This window comes from Pseudoliparis swirei, chromosome 14 (assembly GCF_029220125.1).
Source record: "Pseudoliparis swirei isolate HS2019 ecotype Mariana Trench chromosome 14, NWPU_hadal_v1, whole genome shotgun sequence".
NCBI classification, from domain to species: Eukaryota; Metazoa; Chordata; class Actinopteri; order Perciformes; family Liparidae; genus Pseudoliparis; species Pseudoliparis swirei.
This window is the reverse complement of record NC_079401.1, coordinates 7,629,492-7,649,547: the sequence shown is the minus strand read 5'-3', so window position 1 is coordinate 7,649,547 and position 20,056 is coordinate 7,629,492. Positions and strand designations below refer to the sequence as shown.

The window sequence follows — 20,056 nt, the reverse complement described above, 5'->3', positions numbered from 1 at the left end:
TTTGTAGAAAGCCACCCCTGGATGAAGACGAGAAAAAAAAAGACGCAAAAAGCCTCTTGATTTATTGCTCCTTATCATCAAACGGAGGAAATAGGCCAGAATGCCTTCACTTTGCTTGAAGGCGCTTCCCTCGTTGTCGCCGAGGGAGCGTGTTAATTACATCTGCTCCCGTCCAAGGTGATGACTTATCCGCTATTCCTGCCTTTTGACCATGACTAGCTGATAAAAGGGTAATCGAATAACTAATGGATAATTAGGGAGTAATTACTCCCTGGCAAATGGCCCTATGGAGTGTATTAATTCTCCTCGAGTCTGGCGGGGAGAAACTCCCATAAGGTTTTTTTTTTTGTTTCATTTAATGCTCCCTAATTGAAATGGGCACCCTCATCAGGAAGCTTACATGTATCTGTCAACCGTAATGTTCCTTTATCTGTAATTACAGGCAGCCCCACATTATCTACCGAACTACACCGACACTACGTCGATCCCAGAGACACATTATGAAATTAGAAACGACGGGAGTGGTTTTTCAGTAAAGGCCGCGTTGCGCTCGTCATTTCCCTCCGGCGCCGATGGAGATGAGGTCGTGTGTGAGTCCACGGCAGCGGTAGACGGCGTTCATGTGTTCCGGCAGAACGTGCACATGCACGGAGGTGAGCGCACGTGTTCCCAAAATGCAGTATCACGCAGGTGATCATTTGTTCTTCTTTCTGATGGGGTCACTTTCAGAAATCTGACCTGCTTCGACGGGGTCGTTTCCACGCCGCCGTCCCGCGTCTTCGTCCTTTAACTTTAAAACCGTTCATCCGGTGTCTTCTGTTCTTGAAAGTTCGGTTTTACTCTCTAGTGTCACTTTTTGGTCCCGCAGACGACCGACCCAATGGGCGACGTCGCGGCGATATCGCGGTGACTCCGTCCACCCCTGAGATACAGTCCACGATGATCACGTAATATGTCCCCGACCACACCAAAAAGAAGATGACAGCACACACTCTCTTGCTTGCTAATAGCTCTCGGCAGCCGCTGAATGGGAATCAAAGCCGACGCGCCGTGGAAAAGAAGTGGATTTGTCATCCGGCCAATTACACCGGGGGATCCCGAGCAGAATAATCTGAATAATAGAAAAGGCGAGTGGATAAACACGACTGTTTAATGCTTGGTTACACGTGCTCAGTCACCATATCCCATCCTCCCCCCCTCCCCCCCCTCACTTTCTTTCCATTAACCTGCATCCAACGATGGCATCAATGTAAATCTGAAAGCAGACAATAAGGATTAAAACATCCCCCGCTCTCATCTCGTGATGGTATTCCGCACACGCGTGCGTATCATTCAGGAGCGGTTGACCTCGTTGCGTGTGCAGAATATTGACACCGTTTGTCTCACGTACGCTGAGGAGGGAGGTTTACTTTCACGGTGCGACGGCGAGGAAAGAAAGGGGCCGATTCTTCAGGGGCGAGGCGGCGGCGATTCACTTAACCGGCAGAACATAAGCCCCACCCCCCCCCCCCTCTTTTTTTTCTTTTCATGCGACAGAAGATTTCCACCAGGGGAGCTGCCAAAGCTGGCGGGTGTCTTGTAGGCGTTTGGCAGCGGTGTCGTCGTCACATCTGGCAACGTGGCGGCGCCAGCACCCTGGGAAGCCGAGCCAACAAGTTGTACGCCCTCCGTCACAATATCCCATTCCTACGAACTCCCGGCAACCGACTCCTCGCGAAGATCACGCGGGACAATTTAGCAAATAATCTGCATGAAAACGAGATTCAATCTCAGACGACCCTCCCCCCAACTCCCCACCCCGATCGAGAATGAGAATGAGGGTCGTCCTATGCGGAGGGCTCTGAGCCATGGATTTCTTTGGTTTCACGCCACGAGCAACCAAGTGCTTAGGTATTTCCAATTATAGGGAATATGTCGAGGTGGCCCTCGGTAATTAAAGCCTAATCATGCTACTGGATTCAGAGGAGCATCCTCATCAAGCTTTCATTAGTCTGTCTCCTTGTGATGCCCGGCAGCAGCCCAACTCAATCTGGATCCAAACTGGAGGGAACTCAATGCTCCAACAAGAAAAATGATCTCTCTCTCTCTCTCTCTCTCGCGGTAAAAATAGATCAACAGACCTTAGCGTTCAGCTCTTTTTTGTTGTTGTTGATGCTTCTCACTTTCACTTGGATCTCACCAGCTGCAGCAGCTGTTGACTCCTGATTTGCAAACACACACGCACACACGCACTCACACTTCCGAGAGCTCGTGTGCTAAACTTAATGCATGTCGACCAGTATGACTGTTTTATCGGTTTTAAAAGAGGGATATGAGTGTTTCCTGTGAGTTGATCGCGTGGGGCCCACAGTGTGTGGACGGGCCCTAACATTTATAATTGCATCTGTATGCATGTATGCGCGGGCACACTGCACGCTCATACATGCAGAGGCCCCTTGTTGCCGAGCGCAGGGGCTCCCTGAAGACCATTGATCCGTGTCAGAGCGCAGAGGTGGCCGACTCCTCCCCGATTGTCATCCCGCCGCTAATTAAACAGTCCGCCTTAACGAGTTGCCGTTGGTAACAAGGTTGGGAGGAAAGGTCACCGTGTCACGCTCACTTCACACTGGACACCGTCAATAACGACCCTGCCCGGGAGGACAGATACACACACAGACACACACAGAAGTAATCACCCAAAAGAAGGACTCAACGCTTCCGACTTGTTTTTGACGTTTTTAGTTTTTCAGTATCCTCCTCGAATAAGACGCCTTTGGATGTTAATCCTTCAACGCCGCACTCATTGATTGAAAACACTAATATTCCTCATTTAAACTAATGGCATTCGTTCTGTGCATCAGCAGCACTTCACGGCGGCCGCTGGTTTGTACATGTTTCAGGCCATTAGCCATAAATATCATCCCCCATCACCAGGCGTTTAAATGTAAAGACCAGATTGAGACCGGCATCCGTGCGGTTACGCAACCGTTGCCTCCTCTGCCGACAATACATTGTGCAGCCTTGACATCTATTTTGCGCCGACGCTCTGACACGGAGGATTTGAGAGTGAGCTGTGAAAACATTGATGAGCTGAGTTGTCGAAGGGGGGGGGGGGGGGGGGATCTTACCTTGAAGACGAGTAGCCTACGAACACAGGGCAAATAAGAAGTGTTAAATGACAGCTGTTTTAATAACGAGTGACAATACGGGTCAAATGTAGACGTAGTTCATTTATATTTGACTTCTTGTCACACAGGATGTAAAATAGTCCAGAATTTCACAGCCTGAATCTCCTTGTTTTTCTCAGTTCACGCATTCTTTGATATGGATCGTTGTCTATAAGAAGCATTCGGGCTTGTAAACGTCTGCAGACCAGACACAGGAACACTCAACCTATATATATATTCTATCTGGCCCTCTCATCATTTATCTTACGGTGGCAGAATCAGGATAGATTGGTTCAATTAGACCGGCCTTTAATGTAATCTGTTTAATCCATTTCTATCATCAAAGCCAATACCTACCTCTCTCCTCGGAGAGCGGGATTTAGCCCTGCGAGTGTGTATCTCAGAGCGAGCATCTCGGCTACAGAGACGCAGCCGAGTCAGATCTCCTCCACATTTGTTCTTTTCAACCGGCTGCGGAGAAGAAACGGAGCGTCGCGAGTGAAGTTTTAATGGGTAAAGATTTAAGATCTTCCGAACCGGAGATTTCAAAACGCCGTTTGGCACAATGCACAGTGGCACGATTAAAAAAAAGGCGGGGATTTGCCTCTCGCTTTTTACCTTTCTCCTTAAAAAGATTGCAGAGTTTGATTTTAATAACGGGAAGATAAGAAGAACATAAACGGGGATCGGGCTACAATTCGCGATTCCTTCAATACGTTTGAGTAAACGGTTGTTTTTCCTTTTTTTTTCATTTAAAAGTTTTCGTGCGACCTCGAAAAAAACCGAATGTTAACGCCCCCGCCAAAATAAAAGATAAAAAAGTGTGGCTGTCAATGCGGCAACGAGACTATTTTCCAAAAATCACAACGTTGTATCCGACAGCTGCAATCTGCTTTTACCTGCTGAGATTTCCGCGGGGTAGAGGGATTTTATTCTCAAGACCCATCTATCCATCCCCACCTCCCAGCATGCATCTGCGCTCACACTGACAGAAGAGAGCAGAAAACCACGCTCAGGTATTTACCGGTGTGCGCTTATACGCTTTCGGCTCAAATGCATCTTTAAGATATATAAATTGCGTAAAAATATCCCCTGCTTACACATTGTATCGTCTTTTCCACAATCCCAGAAAAAAATACCCCCAAATCAAAAACTTCACATGAAACCAACCAGGTTTAAAATGCAATATATCTCTCATATTTCCCTCTCCTCGTGTGGATTACCTGTGTGATTGCCTTTCAGGAGAATTCCCAACGCGGCATTAGCGACGCCGCTCGTCACAGCCGGCGGGAGCGCTCCCGCAGCGCTCTCTTCTCGTCGCCCGCAGATATTAAAGCAATACAACGAGGCCGCGTGTCTGAGTCCGTTGACGCTGTGCTTTATTTAATGGCTTCCTGTGTGAGGACGCCGGAATTCGACTTGGCCGATCACGTCCGGGTGGTCTCGCCACGTGCGCGGATGACATCGTGTTTATGGCGCCGCGCACGCGTGGCGGCAGGGGTCGGCGGCGTGAAGGTTTGATCCAAGCCGATTGATTGGAAGACGCAAGGCATACCATACCCCCCCCCCCCCCCCTTTGTTCACACAAGCCGAATTGCAAATCATATCCGACAATGGATATTGATCAGGTGGAGGGGAAGAATCAATGTTGTTGATTGGGAAGAAAAAGCAACAAGACCAGGCCGCAGCGAGCGGATTCAGGACTGTTTTTTTTGAGGGGTGGGGGGGGGGGTTATACCATCTGAAAATATTTGTAAAAAAAAGTGTGAGGTCAAATTGCTGATAGAAACAGACATATTTCTGGCTTTTCTATAAAGAGTTTATATTTGGTGAGATTCTTTTCACCCCATGAACATGATATTTCATGTCTGATACGTCGGTATGGCAAAGAAACAATGATATTGCAGATTAAATAAAAGCGATGATCTAGGATGATGAGGAATTACAGAGAACATGGAACTGCAAAGCATTCCCACACTTTTCCTTCTCACTATACGTGATGATATCTGGGCATTTGCTGCCATCTGCTGCTGCTAGGAACCAAGCGCATGTGCAGAAATCTGGAGCGGGAGAATCACAGGATTCATTTTTGTGATATTGAAAACTCAAGCGGTTTAAAAAACACACTTTAGTTTTCTTGTCTTTTTACCCTCTTTATGTTGAAGTCACAGCTCCACATATTGTCTCCTGAGAGCAGCGCACATGAGTCCAGTTTTATATATTGTGTGAATGTGAGAGTGAATGGTTGTATGTCTCTGTGTGCCCTGAGATGGTCTGGCGGCCTGTCCAGGGTGTCCCCTGCCTTCGCCCTGTGTCAGCTGGGATCGGCTCCAGCGCCCCCGCGACCCTAATGAGGATAAGCGGTATTGATAATGGATGGATGGACATATATCTAAAGAGCATTAATCAAAGTGTATCCCCACAGTTAGATCAGCAAACAGATATAGATCATAGATATAAACAACTCCAAAAGAGTTGGAAAAAAAATTTGAAGGTAACAATAATGTTGCTTTGAGGTAATTACATTTACATTAATTAATACACTTTTATCAGCTCATTATTCTTATTTTCAGGGAATTCTACACAGTTAAATCACAGTTATGTATATTATAAATACGATTGCTACAAATAAATCCCAAACACCTTTTAATATATCAAACCGGACGTACTACACTTAATCCAACGCAGTGTGAATTATGCCTTTAACTGCGTGCCACCACGCTTCCGGGCTGCAGCTGCACCGCGTCAACGATTAACTTGTTGTGAGAGGAGAAGCGTCCATGTGCAGAGTCCCAGTTTCAGCCGGCCGCTTTGACAACCAGGAGAAACATGGCCGTGCGCCTCTTCGAGGGCCGAGATCACGCGGCCGCTTACTGCAGGTACAGAGTGACCCCCTGTGAGCTGATCGACACCATCGTGAGCTACGTGGAGAAAAAGGTGCAGTGTGTTAACGACGCGCTGTTTCACGATGACCTCTGAAACACATCTCAGCGTGCATCTCGTACCAGATACAAGGAGAGGACCGGCCTGTGGCCTTGGGTCCGCCGAGAAGAAATCCAACTCATTGCAGAGATTTCAGAAGCAAAGCAACCGGTTCATAACCATGTGGCTCTGTTGCCTTCCAGACACCGAACCAGTGCAACCTCGCCGTGGATGTGGGCTGCGGGTCGGGGCAAGGGACGATCCTTTTGGCTCCGCACTTCACCAAGGTGGTTGGAACAGACGTCAGCCCCGCCCAGCTGGAGATGGCTCTGACCAATGAAAACCCTCCAAATGTTTCATACAGGTGAGTCGGAAGGGAGGGGGCAAAAAGGTCGTTCAAAATACCCTACAGGGCGCATTAACAACAGTTTGGTCATATTTGTTTTTCCAACATACTTTAACTGTATCACTGATGTGAGTCGACAGAGAGTTTCTGGTCACAACCTTTTGAAGATATATATGATATGATATAATATACCTTTATTCGTCCCACAGTGGGGAAAGTTCATATTTCATATATTGATACACATTTCCCACATCTTCTGGCCAAAAAGCTGCAGGTTTTGTAACCGTACACATCGTCGTTGGAGCTTTGAAATGCATATTTATTTGTTTGTGATCTATATTTCCTCTTATAATGGTCATTAACCACCAGGCTGCCTTATCATCGTCCTAACCCTAACTGAAGGCCCTAACCCACATGACCAACGTCACATATTTCTCTCCTCCTGACCCCAGGGAGTGTCCGGCAGAGACGCTACCGTTTGCTTGCGGCGAGGTGGACCTTGTGTCGGCCTTCGCGGCGGCTCACTGGTTCGACCGGGAGAAGTTCCTCCTGGAAGTCGACAGGGTGCTGAGGCCTGGAGGCTGCCTGGCCCTGCTGAGCTACTCCATGGACATGGAGCTGGAGTACGGGGACGTCCCCGACACGACACTCAACGGCATCTGCAAAGAGGTCCATCCCACATCTAGAAAACCTTATTCATAGACGGTGTTATTTATCATTTAAAAAAGTATAGGTGACTGTTAACGTGTCAGAATCCAACTGAAAGATAATTGTTGATAAGCCACACCTCTGCCCACTATTTTTTTTAAATTATTTTTGCCTATGCAAAGGATAGCTGGTAATGATGCTTTTTGTTTGTTTTTCTAAATAGTTTTACACCGCCCTGCTGCCCTTCAGGCATCCCCACCTGGGAACGAGCTCTTCGGACATCTACTCGGCCATGTTTGACTCCTGCCCGTACCCTGACAAAGAGTGGTGAGTACTTATCTGTGTGTCTTAACCCTTGTGTTGCCTTCGGGTCATTTTGACCCGATTCAATATTTAACCCTCCTGTCGCCTTCGGGTCAATTTGACCCGATTCAATGTTTAATGTCGGTGTTCTTTCGGGAGTCAACAAACAAACATAAAGTACCTCACACTTAAACTTGGAAAACAATATTAATTCTAATAATTTTCTGGAGATTTTAATAGCTGGGGTCATATTGACCTCAAGGGTAAAATATGTTAGAAATATAAAGGTAACAGGAGGGTGAAACATTGAATCGGGTCAAATTGACCCGAAGGCAACACAAGGGTTAAAGTAGTCCCTGCATTACTAGGAGGGTAAATGCTATGAACACACTCGTATTAAGTCAGAGATGCACACGCTGTGACGTCGGGCAGTTAACTGGCACAGAGCAGCTTAAACTTGAGCAGTCGGGGGTGAAGTGTCTCGCTCGGGGGCGTCTCGGCCTAGAGGCGAGGAGAGAGTTTCTGGATCATTACTCGGCCTCGATCTCCCAAATCTCTCCGTCTTTCCTGTCCAGGACTGGGAGTCTGAAGGTGAAGCGGAGCTTGCCGCTGAGCGGCTACATCGGCATGGTGGAGACCTTCTCCAGCTTCCAGGGCCTGCTGCAGAAGGATCCCTCTCGGGCTGAACGTCTGTCTGATGACACAAAGAACAAGTAAGATATTAACCTGCACCTCATCCACAAGTGTAATCTTTAACTTCGGGCTCTGGCCTCTCGCCTCCACCGGCCTGCCACTGGACGTTGATCTCTTAATCTACACCTGAAATGAATGCATCACGCTCAGAAAAGGCAATAATTCCTCTATGAATGCGGTCACAGTCTTGAGCATTGATCAGAGAAGCCACACATTGCTCAACTAAGCTTAACTGCTTTAACACCATTAATCATTAATTCCCCACCGACAAGACAGAAAAGCCCAGCAAGCAAAATATATGGAGGGGAAGGGCTGAGCCATAACGTTCACACGGATAAGAAAGTATGACATTATATTTAATTACGACACACACAGTCTTCTGCTCTGTCTCTGGACACAGTTGACCTGGTTTGTCTTGTCGGGAGTCCAGCGAGGCGTTCAAGGTTTTACCTCGATCATCCGTCTCTTCTTGTCCTCCACCAGGTTGATGTCTGCCATGAAGGTGTCTTCTCCGGAGACAGAGGTCACGGTGATTGTCAAGTTTTTCTACTGGCTGGCCCGCAAGCCGCTCTGATTGAATCCTGCACACACACACACACACACACACACACACACACACACACACACACACACACCCCTCCCCCGGGGTGGAAAGCTCAGCTGTGTGTTTCCCCAATGTGGCACAATTAACCCTTTAGTGTGCCGGGTGTCTGTGTCTACTCCTCTTGAGTTGTACATCATAAATAAAATAAATGCAAAAGGTTGGATGATTTGCTTGTTTTTTAATTTTTTTTGATACAAAGATATTTTGACACAACTGTGAAGTGAAACCCGATGTTGGCACATGCAGAGTCAGACCCTGAACACTAGATGGAGCCCTGTCGCTCAGTGAAGAGATGGAAGTCCACTTTGAGCCTCCTGTCCAGTCCTAAACATTCACTTTTCTTGAGAGGAACCAAGGTGAGATGCATCCACTAGAGTCAGAAGGAGACAGTGGATGCTTGAACTGCAGATGAATATGAAGAAATCATCACCATGTTTCACTTCTTTGTCCCAAAAATCTTCTTTAATCAAAATATGTTCTCTGCTCCTTCCTTCTCTCATCAAATGCATAACAATAGTTTATCCAGGTCGTGGGTTTCTCCTTATCGTCAGTTAATAATGTGCTTTCAGGTTCTTTTTCAGCGTCATGACAACAGATGGTAATGAACTGTTTGGCCTCCAAACACCGTCATTACTTCTCCCACACTTGGACACTCTCTATTTCTGACCAAATTGAGCATTTATAACAAATTGTTGTATTAAATTCGGCTGTTTTCCCATCGGCTATGCATACCAACGTGGTCATCACACAATTGCGAGACAACAAACCAACAACACATCACCTCCACATCTTCTGCTCCCCCATTGAGTCCACATGAGTCGACCCACACACACAAGATGCGAGCCCCCTATAAGGCTCTATAACACCCCCTCTGTGCGCTTACTCCTCCACACCACCAGGGCGGTCACGAGCAGCGTGACCAGCACCGGCACGCCGATGAACGGGGCGAGGATGCCGGTCGGCGGGTCGTGGAGGAGCCGGCCGGTCGGAGAGCAGTCGTGGAAGTAGATCCGGTGGATGTGCATGAAGAAGCGGTCCACGATGTGATTGGGCCAGAAGCAGTCCACCTTCGGGGCCAGCTGGTAGGTGCAGTTCGTCAGCGCCTCGTAGATCCTGCAGAGGCCGACAACACACCGTCAGTACCGACCCACGTGCAGCGGGACATCCTGGTATTCCTGGCACACGGCTAAATGTTCTCCTGGCATAAGAGCGTCGGAATGTGAGGCTTGTGCTAGAAGACGTCGTTCAACGATGATCTTAAAATGGCTCCTCCAGATGGCTCCCACGCACTCGTCAGGTAAAATTAGTCTCCGGGTTTGTCTTTGAAACGTCCTCTCGGAGTGAAACCCGAGGAGGGGCTCCTGTTGGTCGGGGAAAAAAAAGACTAAAGGCCTCAACGCCGCTAAATATAACTGGTAGAGGGCGGGCAGGGGAAATGGAGAGGCATACCAGCGGGGTAGCACCCTCCCAGGAGAGCGTCGCACCATTCCGTGTGGAAACTGGCTTAGTGGGCAAGTGGGTAGGAAGCAAAGTCCCTTTCAGGAGAAGTGCACACAACTTTACCGTTCATGGCGAATTGCCTTTTTTTCTCCTTTGTTTTCCGATGGGTGCAATTTATCGTTCAGTTGGTCGTTTGGCTTTATTGTTTTTTTGATCTTTTATTAACGGGGCAACCGACACGGGGACACTTTAAAATACACCCGCCACCCCGAAATGACAGTGGCATCTATCATCAGGAACGCAGCGGAGCCACGGCTCAGCTTTGCCCGAACCCGGTGGAGCCCTATTTCTTCGAACCGGTCTCAGAAAATGTGTTTTGAGCTGCCACTCGGTGAAATTGTTTTGCACTAAAAATAAGACAAGCGTCGGGAGAGACTGTTTTTTTTTAATATAGCTCTGGGAAATACGGGGTGTTAATGACACCATCTTGCTCTGAAAAAACAGAAGCATTTTGTCTTACAAGCAGGTCTTTCTGGACCTTATTATCGTACATTATGTTATGGAGTGAATAGAAACACACACTGCCAACATCCCAACAACACTTTAGGAGACTTCTAAATTCTCTGGAATTACAAATCGGCACACGCACAAGACGTGTTGGGCTGTTACTAATTTCCTTTTTTTGTATGCTTTTGAAAAATCTGCTGCACTGCCCGCTCTCCAAAGGACATTGGCGATTACGTCAAACACACACACACACACACACACACACACACACACACACACACACTAATTATCTGCTGGACCAAGAGAGGACAGTGAGCCAGGAGGGAAATCACAGTTTTGACAGCAGCTTCTCTTGTGGGCCTCCCATCCCCTCTTCAGCCTCCTGTCTGGAAGATACTGAAAATACCCTACATATATATATGTATATTAATATATATATATGTATATATATATTTATATATATATTTATATATTGATATATATATATATTTATATATATATATATATATATATACACAGCAGCAGGTCGAGGTTGTCGTTGATCTGGATCAGAGGATGAACTAAAGTCAGGGCAACAGCTTGATGGTGGCTTCTAGGCCAACAAGTCCTCTCGCGAGAGCTTATACATTTGAGACGATGACATGTGGCGCTTTCATATCATGGAGCTCAGACGATGGCCATGTTACCACATGGAAAGACAGTTAACTCTTGAGTTACATGCTTGTCTATTAATAGTATATCATTTGACATACAAAAAAAATTGGGGGGTGTTTCCTGATAGAAAATTCTCACAAAACCCTCATTCTTTGAAAAAAAAAAAATACAACCCTTTCCACCAAATCCAACTCATTCCCCGAAGCCATCATCTCTGACTAAACCGTGGAACCGGCGCTCTCTTTTCTTTGCCCTCTCTCTCTCTCTCTCTCTCTCTCTCTGCACGGCCCGGCGGGGGGGAACTCACTCCGTGGTGTCCGGCCAGCTGCACCACAGGCCTCGGTCCAGCCCGCCCATGTCGAATTTGAACTTGGCCGAGCAGAGATCGTTGATCATCCTCTCGTAGAAGGCCTCGTTGCAGCCGCACGCCGACGGCAGGACTTGAGCTGACGCACACAGGGAGGAGGGGAGAAAAGAAATCCGATGGAACGAATCAATCGAGGCGTACAAAACGAGGACATTTGGGTGACGCGATGTAGCATCGGGGATCCAAGTCGGACCATTTCTTCTCCCCCCCCCCCCCACCTATATTAGGCCTAAACTGGCGGGACAAGACCGGCGTGGAACGACCAGAGAAACATGGCGGATCTCAGTCTGCGGCGGCCTGATAAGAGCCGGCGGCGGGCCTCATTGTGTTCGGCTCTCCGAAGGCTCTGAAAACACTCGCAAGGGAGACTGCATGCGCTGGAATTTCTTTTGGAAAAAGAGACGCTACACACACCTTCTTCAGAGAAGAGGCGTCAAAAGGAAACATTTAGCAAAACGGCCAACGCCTATTAGCGATGAGGATGTCATGCTTCACCTGTTCGCCTCACTTGGCGGGAAGTCAAGGCCAAACAGAGCTGGAGGATTTCACTCTCTCGACTCGCTGTCCTCGAGTATGCTTTTTATATACTTTGGGTATCGCCCGGAGGGAAACAGCCGTCAGTCTAACAGGAACCAGGAATTCTGCCCGCCGTTCCGCGACTCAATATTTATGAAGAAGAAGATGATGCTCATGAATATGATGAATATGATCCATCCACCTCTCATGTCTGGCCAGCTGCTGAGTCCTCATGTCGTCTCCAATCAGACACATCGTCTTGAGTTATCCTCCTCCAGATGGAGATGTGTTTCTCTACGTGACATCGACTCAAGAACTGTAAATAAGGACAGTTCTGATGTACTTGTACGTCACTATTTCTTCTCCACGGCAGTGTAACTTTACGAAAGAGGAGTTTACATACTTTAAATACATTAAACTATCCAACAGCAATTGTAATAGTAACCTGATAATATCATAAATAGTGTGATGTAATGGGTACTAGTTTTGCTTCCAACAAACACTTTCTTTTAAATAAGCCTGAATAAGCTCTTCTCCCCCCCCTCCCTCAGAGTACACATATACAGATAGTGTGTAAACTTCATCATCAATGAATGACAACACAAGATCAGAGCTCTATCATCTCTAAAGTACACGTTACTCATGTGTATTACTTCACACAGCATGCTCTATAGACATCAGTAGAAACAATATAGGATGTATTCACGAATTATTTTTAAGAAAATGAACTAAGATACACGTCAGACACTCAGAAGTTGTTCCCACACACACTAACCTGCCACCAGCAACACAAGCCCCGCTCTCAGGAGCGACGCGCACTGCGGAGCCATGCCGAACGCCTCCAGGACGCTGTGCGCACTCTGATCCCTCCTGAGAGGGGGGGGGACTTCTTCCTCCATGTGTCACAGCCACTCCCTCACCCACCCACCCAACACACACACACACAGATAAATGAACCGCCAACTGCGCGTAAAAAGCCCCCTCGACCTTCCGCGGTGGCAGGCAGCCCCGCCCCGCCCCCCCACCCCACCCCTCAGCGCGCCGTCCTAATCATAGAAGCTCTCCGCGTGTCATTTGATGCCGTGTTGAAGCCGCGCGCACCAGGGGACGCAACACAATTCAGACACCCGAAATGAATATGCCAGTCACGATGAGCCCGCAGGGGGGTCACGCCGCCTCTGGCCTGCTGCGTTACACACACATCAAAGCTACACAGGAGATTAAATAAACAAACTTGAGCTCATTTTGATTTGTATTAATAATATCATCACTATTTGGGGGGGGGGGGGGGGGGTATTGTCACGCTTCTTTCTCTCATTTTAAATAATGTATTCACGTGGCAGGATAAATGACATAAGTAATAACAATAAATAAATAAACTCACTATAAAGTAAAGAGTCTCTGAAGGAATGATGATCCACAGAATCGTCCTTTAAATACATTATGACTATATGACTATTAATACTCAGAAGTGACTACTATTAAGTTGCTGCAGGTCCCTGCAGAGGCTGTGAGATAGTACATCATTAGACTCATCAGATACGAGTCAAGTTCCCCCCATCACTTATTGATCAAGAAAAAACCCTGTAAGAAAAAACCGAATGAGTGGCAGCTACGGCTGCCAAACAAAACCGTAAATTTAAGGTAAATACTTATACCTTAATAAAATAAAGGACAAAACCATAAATTTACAGTAATTTTGCAGTGATTTTGTTTTTACAGATTTTTCCTGTAATATTACAATCAAACACCTTAATTAAAGTGATATTTCTATAGGTTCTGCAGTGAAATACTGTTATTTTACAGATGTTTCCTTTATTATTACAGTCAAATACCTTCAATAAAGTCATATTTCTAAAGCTTCTGCAGTGAAATACTGTAATTTTACAGATTTTGTATGTATTATTACAATCAAACACCTTCAATAAAGTGATATTTCTAAAGGTTCTGCAGTGAAATATTACCAATTCTACAGATTTCCTATATTATTACAGTCAAACGCCTTCAAGAAAGTGATATTTCTAAAGGTTCTGCAGTGAAATACTGTAATTCTACAGATTTTTCCTATATTATTACAATCAAACACCTTCAATAAAGTGATATTTCTAAAGGTTCTGCAGTGAAATACTGTGATTTTACAGATTTTTATTATTAAATCAATACAATCAAAACCTTCAAGTAAAGTGATATTTCTAAAGGTTCTGCAGTGAAATACTGTGATTTTACAGATTTTCCTATATTATTACAATCAAACAAACACCTTCAATAAAGTGATATTTCTAAGGTTCTGCAGTGAAACTGTGATTTTACAGATTTTTCTATATATTATTACAATCAAACACCTTCAATAAAGTGATATTTCTAAAGGTTCTGCAGTGAAATACTGTGATTTACAGATTTAGACATTCAATCTATATTATTAAAATCAAACACCTTCAATAAAGTGATATTTCAAGGTTCTGCAGTGAAATACTGTGATTTTACATTTTTTTCCTATATTATTACAAAAACACCTTAAAGCATATTTCTAAAGGGTCTATGAAATTTTGAAATTGTACCAATTGACATTCTGTCAATCTGAACAGTCAGCTTTGAGAATGATAGTAATTAACCAATGATTACCTATTATTTTACATGTTTTGAAAAGTATAACTCTACGGTGAAAACATCTACAAAACATTCTGGTAATTAAAGTGAAAAGTTACGTTAATGTCCATAATTGATTTAACCAAGCAATAACTTTATGGTGGTGATAGTAGTACGAGGCATGTTCATTTTGTGTAAGGTAATAGTGGTCTTGTCGGGGATTTTCAAGGAAAGATCAATTATTCACTATCAGTTGATAAGAAAGCAAAACATACCTCGCAAAGGTCCATAATTGTGGGCGGCTGTGGCTCAGTGGGTAGGCCGTCCTGCAACCCTGCTGTCGGTTCGATCCTGCCTCCCATTAGTTGCAAGTCAAAGTGTCCTTGAGCAAGGCACTGAACCCCCAGTGGCTTCCTGTCGATCACTGCAGCCCACTGCTCCTTAATAACTAAGGATGGGTTGTACGCAGAGGAACTAATTTCCCCTTTGGGATTTAATACATATTTCTTCTCATAAATATTTCACCGAAGTGACAGCAGATAAAGAACAATCTTCCAAATTTCCAGTAATCAGCCAGATCTCAGTGAATTTGGGGAAAAGAAGAAGACAAACAAATTCACGGAAAGCTCCTGAGTTACTTATTTCTTACCATTCCTTTAAACAACCAAACTAACTATTTGAAATTGTTCTGTACCAATTGACATTCTGTCAATCTGAACAGTCAGGCCGAGAATGATAGTAATTAAATGATTACTCATTAAAGCTGCATCGCAGTGCATGTCTTAGCACTTCCATCGTAAAACATGTGGAATCACTTAAAAGAAGAAAGACGGATTCACAACAATGGACAGATACTCATAAAGGTAAACACACTTAGAAGCAAACAAAAAAGAAGCTAATTGATACATCTGGATCAAACCAACCACCGAGCACTATATTGTGACATGTCTGGGAATCTTGGCTCAATAGACTATAAAATAACTTTGATAGTAGTAATGAGGCATGCCCCTACCCAGGTAAGCATAGTGGTCTGTTTGGGGATTTTCAAGGAAAGAAGTCTCATGGGAACAAGCTATTTATCGTAGGACTATACGCCTGTAGGATGATGATAATGATGACGACATGTCTTTGAAAAGTATGCTAACCTACGGTGGCCTGAGAGATCAACACACTGCCACTTAAGAAAACACATGCAAAGATAAAACATAGGCAAGTTAAGATTAACTTAGTAATTGACAACACATGTCCAGTATTTAGGAAACATGCCGCAAAATACAGAAAGCAGAAGTGTTTCCAAAGGACACGGTGTTGATATCGGTTTGTTTGTTGTTGCTAGTTTGAGACTCGGAAGTTATTGAAGTGACGCTGCCCGTGATACCATCTGTTTAAGTGTTAGAACTGATTGCTTTACTCTTAATGAAGCACTGGGCCATGAATCCCAGGACTGCAGACAAAAGCAGAATTCAATCTCATATGACCTCATCTTCAAAATTGAAAGCGCGAATCAGGTTTAATAATAACCATAAGCACAACTTTATGGTAAGGAGTAGTAGTACGAGGTGTATGTTCATTTCAGGTAAGGTAATAGTGGTCTGTCGGGGACTTTTCAAGGAGTAGTCTCATGGAATGTTTACTATCGTAGATTATACGCCATATTTTTTTTGTCTAATAATGCCTACATGAATATGATGCAGGCTACAGGCTGTCTGTCCACACTGTTAAACCGGATAGTAGTTTAAAATCTGTCCGTCTCAAATCTCAGAAATAATTAGAATGACTGATATAATTCAGCTTTTCCGCTCTGCAAGGTCCTGCGAGGTGCATGCAGCTCACTTTCTGGTGAGTAGAGCAGTAGCATATTGTAGGTCCACAACGTAAACAGATGATACAATTAGGGCTGCAACTAACGATTATTTTGATAATCGATTAATCTGTTGATTATTTTATCGATTAATCGATTAATCGGATAAAAAAACAAAAGCACTGTAATTTTCAACCTTTATTCAAAATAATAGGGTCCGATGGTCATGGAAAACCTGGAAAAGTCATGGCATTTTTAAATGGCTATTAGCAGGCCTAGAAAAATTGAAAATAAAATAAATCAAAATATTTGGAAAAGTAATGCAAATTTGTTTTATTCAAATGTTAATTTACATGGTATATATAATATATGGAATTCTTCTAATTCTATTGTTATTTTAAATACATTTTTAATGTATGTAATGCAACATTACTTTTTAAACTTTTAAATTTAAATTTGGACTGATGAGGCGTAAATTTCTTCTTGTCTTTATTCTTCTGCATAGCTCAAATCCAGATCCCAAGGTGTTGGCTAAAGTAGCCATTAGGCCATTAGCCATCCTTTATATGGGACAATGTACATTTTAATTGTTCAACTGCTCACTGTAGACAGTGAATGTCTTTAAAGTATTTTAGTTGTCTATGGAAGCAAGGTAGATTCAACAGTAATTGTGCAGTTTGATAATGCACTACAGCATCTCTCCAGGCTAAATTGGCTGAGTATAACGGATCTCTGCCAATTTCGTCAAAAACGATGAAAAAGCTGATTTAACCCATAAAATACCATACATTTTGAGCACATTCAAGACTAACGAGCTCTCGTCCAGGCTGAAAGGTTGAATTAGAGCAGCCAACAACGCTGTTTCTCGGATAAAACTGCTGTCCTCAATTCCCCGGCTAAATGCGGTCTTTGGCTGGTCACAGCATGCCAAAAGACAGCCTGCCTTCAAACCTACTTTCTTAGGAAGCTAAACTCCCCCTCTTTCACCGTTGTGTGGATGCCCAAGACTGCATGCACTATAGCAACATGGGCCTCAATCACATGAGCAGAGTTACTGTCTTTTGCCGGCTAAGGGCCTTAAAGTAACAACAACTATAGCGAAGTCGGGCCTCCGTCGTTGAACTAAACCAGTTAATTTAACCGGCCTGGTGTCATGTGGGCATAAATCCCTCCTGTTACAGGCCAAGCTCTCACCCTCTATTTTTACTTGCACCAACTTGGAATGTGGAAATCAAAATGTTTTAATAGCATTGTCATTTTCAATATTTTAAACAGTAAAGGCCTATTCCAGTTCAGTAACTAATTGTATCACAGGTAGCAAACTGACTCCCTCCGGATCGTCATAGGCTCGGATCAGTGGCTAGACCTTTGACAATGCACCATATTCATTCAATTTGGATCCTTCCTTCGTGGCCGGTCAGCCCACCAATCACATGTCTCTCTGCACCATTGCAGAGACAGAACCGCCATTTCCGTGTCCCACTCATATCTCCTCACATCTCCTGCAGCTCATGTCAGTAATTGAATGTTTTTTTATGCCAAATTTAAACGACGATGAAAAGGTTGATTTAACCCCTCGCAAATACTATACATTTTGGAGGCATTCAAGACTACTTGAGCTCTGGGCGTCCAGGCTGAAAAGGTTGAATTAAAGGCAACAACAACGCCGTTTCTCGGATAAAGAAACTGCTGTCCTCAATCTCTCGGCTAAATGCAGTCTTTGGCTGAATTACGTGATGCCCAAGACAGGCACTGCAGCAGCACAAGCCCACTTAGGGCTAAACTCCTCTTCATCAAGGTGTGGATGCCCAAGACTGCATGCACTATAGCAGCACTGGCCAATCATGGGCAAAGGTTACTGTCTTTTGCCGGCTAAGACGCCTAAAGCAGTAAGCAACTATGGCAGAATCGGGCTCACTAGGGCAAACCCAGTTAATTTAACTGCCTGAAGTGTCCATGTGGGTATAAATTCCCAGCAATACAGGCTAAACTTCAATTTCTATTTTTTACTTAATAACTTGAATGGAAATCACTGTTTTAATAGCATTGTTATCATTATTTTAAATAGTAGCTTCATTCCAGTTCAATGTAACAATTAATATCATAGGTAGCAACCACTCTCTCCCGGATGCGCTATAGTTCGGATCAGTGGCTAGGATGTACAGTCAGATAGTATCCATATTCATTCAATTTGGATCCTTCCATAAAGCAGCTCATTTGGCCCGGATTACACATGTGTAATGGCTTGCAGCCCACCAATCACATGTCTCTCTGCACCATTGCAGAGACAGAACCGCCATTTCCGTGTCCCACTCATATCTCCTCACATCTCCTGCAGCTCATGTCAGTAATTGAATGTTTTTTTATCTGCGAATTTACTTTTTCTTTTCTTTCCTGCACAGGAACAGAGGCACTGGCGTTCATTAGTATTCTCGAGGCTGCTCGCCGTTGTGCTGCCACCCAGTGTGGCTGCTGTCTGTGCTGGTGTGAGACTCATCCCACAGCTCCCATTGATGCCGGAGAGGAGACTGTTCACACGTCGGTGTGATTTGTGGCTATTAGACATTTATCAGTTTAACAGCAAATAGATGTGTTGCTCTACTCATTGTGTGTTGGTACTAAAGAGGATTTTAGACATTGCAGCGTTGGTTTACAACCGTGCATATGATCCCAAAGGAGCGAGAGAGTTGCTGGAACTTGTGTTTCTCTAAAGTAGTAAAAGCATGTCTCCTTGAACCCTTTTAATTAGAGAGAAAGTGGCACAGCAAGCGATTACCACAGGGATGACAGGATTGTTGTTGATTTGTTGACACATGTTGATGAAAACTATTTGAGGTGGTCATGTGGCATTTGGGTTATGAATCCCCCCCGTGTCATGAACACAGTGTTTTTACATAAATACACATGAAATGTCACGGAGAGACGCTCATAATCGAGTAATTCTCTCTAAGTTCCGCTAGAGGGAAGCAGAGGACACTGGATGGAGCCTCTCTCCGGCGGAGTGATTTCTGAAGGATTCCTTTGCTGCCTAAAGTTGTGGAGTCACTTGGTAATAGAGTGCGTTTATGCCCGAGATTTACCTTTACATGCTTCAGAAATCAATCCTTTGTATCTTTAAAGACATAAATATGACATTGAATTATGATCAATATGTGATGAAACAAATAATTGGGCCAAAATACACAGACGGTAGTGATTAGTTTTTATAAGCACGCAGCATGAAACCAAAAGAGAGTCTTCTCCTGGCAGGTGTATTGACAGCAGCGATGACGCCGGATAGCCAATCAGAAGAGGCGATAAGTGAGGTGGGCGGACTTCCCTAAAAAAAAAAAGAAGAAGAAGAAAAAAAAGAAAAGACAAAACGCTTCTAATCTTTTTGGATAGCAGATTTAATAGGCTGGAAGAGGTGTCAATCACAGGAAGGGGCGTGTTCAGATAACCCCTCCCTCTCACCCCCTTAACACACACAGACTCGAGTCTCCCCCCCCCCCCCCCCATCCTCCCATCCTCCCACCGGCGCTAT

The 20,056-nt window shown here is 44.7% G+C and overlaps 2 protein-coding genes across 3 annotated transcripts; one reads left to right on the top strand and one right to left on the bottom strand.

The window, feature by feature from the left end:
- Window positions 1-5,798: 5,798 nt before the first annotated feature.
- si:ch211-93g23.2 (uncharacterized protein LOC100005086 homolog) lies at window positions 5,799-8,822 on the top strand. Of its 2 annotated transcripts, none has more exons than XM_056431668.1 (6): window positions 5,799-6,025; window positions 6,272-6,432; window positions 6,867-7,083; window positions 7,286-7,389; window positions 7,941-8,078; window positions 8,542-8,822. In XM_056431668.1, exons 1-6 carry the CDS (start codon window positions 5,927-5,929, stop codon window positions 8,630-8,632), a joined length of 810 nt encoding a protein of 269 aa, XP_056287643.1. In that variant the 5' UTR covers window positions 5,799-5,926; the 3' UTR covers window positions 8,633-8,822. The 2 variants fall into 2 exon arrangements, with proteins under 2 accessions (XP_056287643.1, XP_056287642.1); XM_056431667.1 differs by having other exon boundaries at window positions 5,803-6,083.
- Window positions 8,823-9,096: 274 nt separating this feature from the next.
- Window positions 9,097-13,027, bottom strand: LOC130204724 (receptor activity-modifying protein 1-like). The gene is made up of 3 exons (XM_056431669.1): window positions 12,922-13,027; window positions 11,571-11,709; window positions 9,097-9,775 (listed from the first exon to the last, which is right to left on the bottom strand). The coding sequence occupies exons 1-3, from the start codon at window positions 12,974-12,976 to the stop codon at window positions 9,520-9,522; spliced, it is 450 nt and encodes a 149-aa protein (XP_056287644.1). The 5' UTR covers window positions 12,977-13,027; the 3' UTR covers window positions 9,097-9,519.
- Window positions 13,028-20,056: the final 7,029 nt, after the last annotated feature.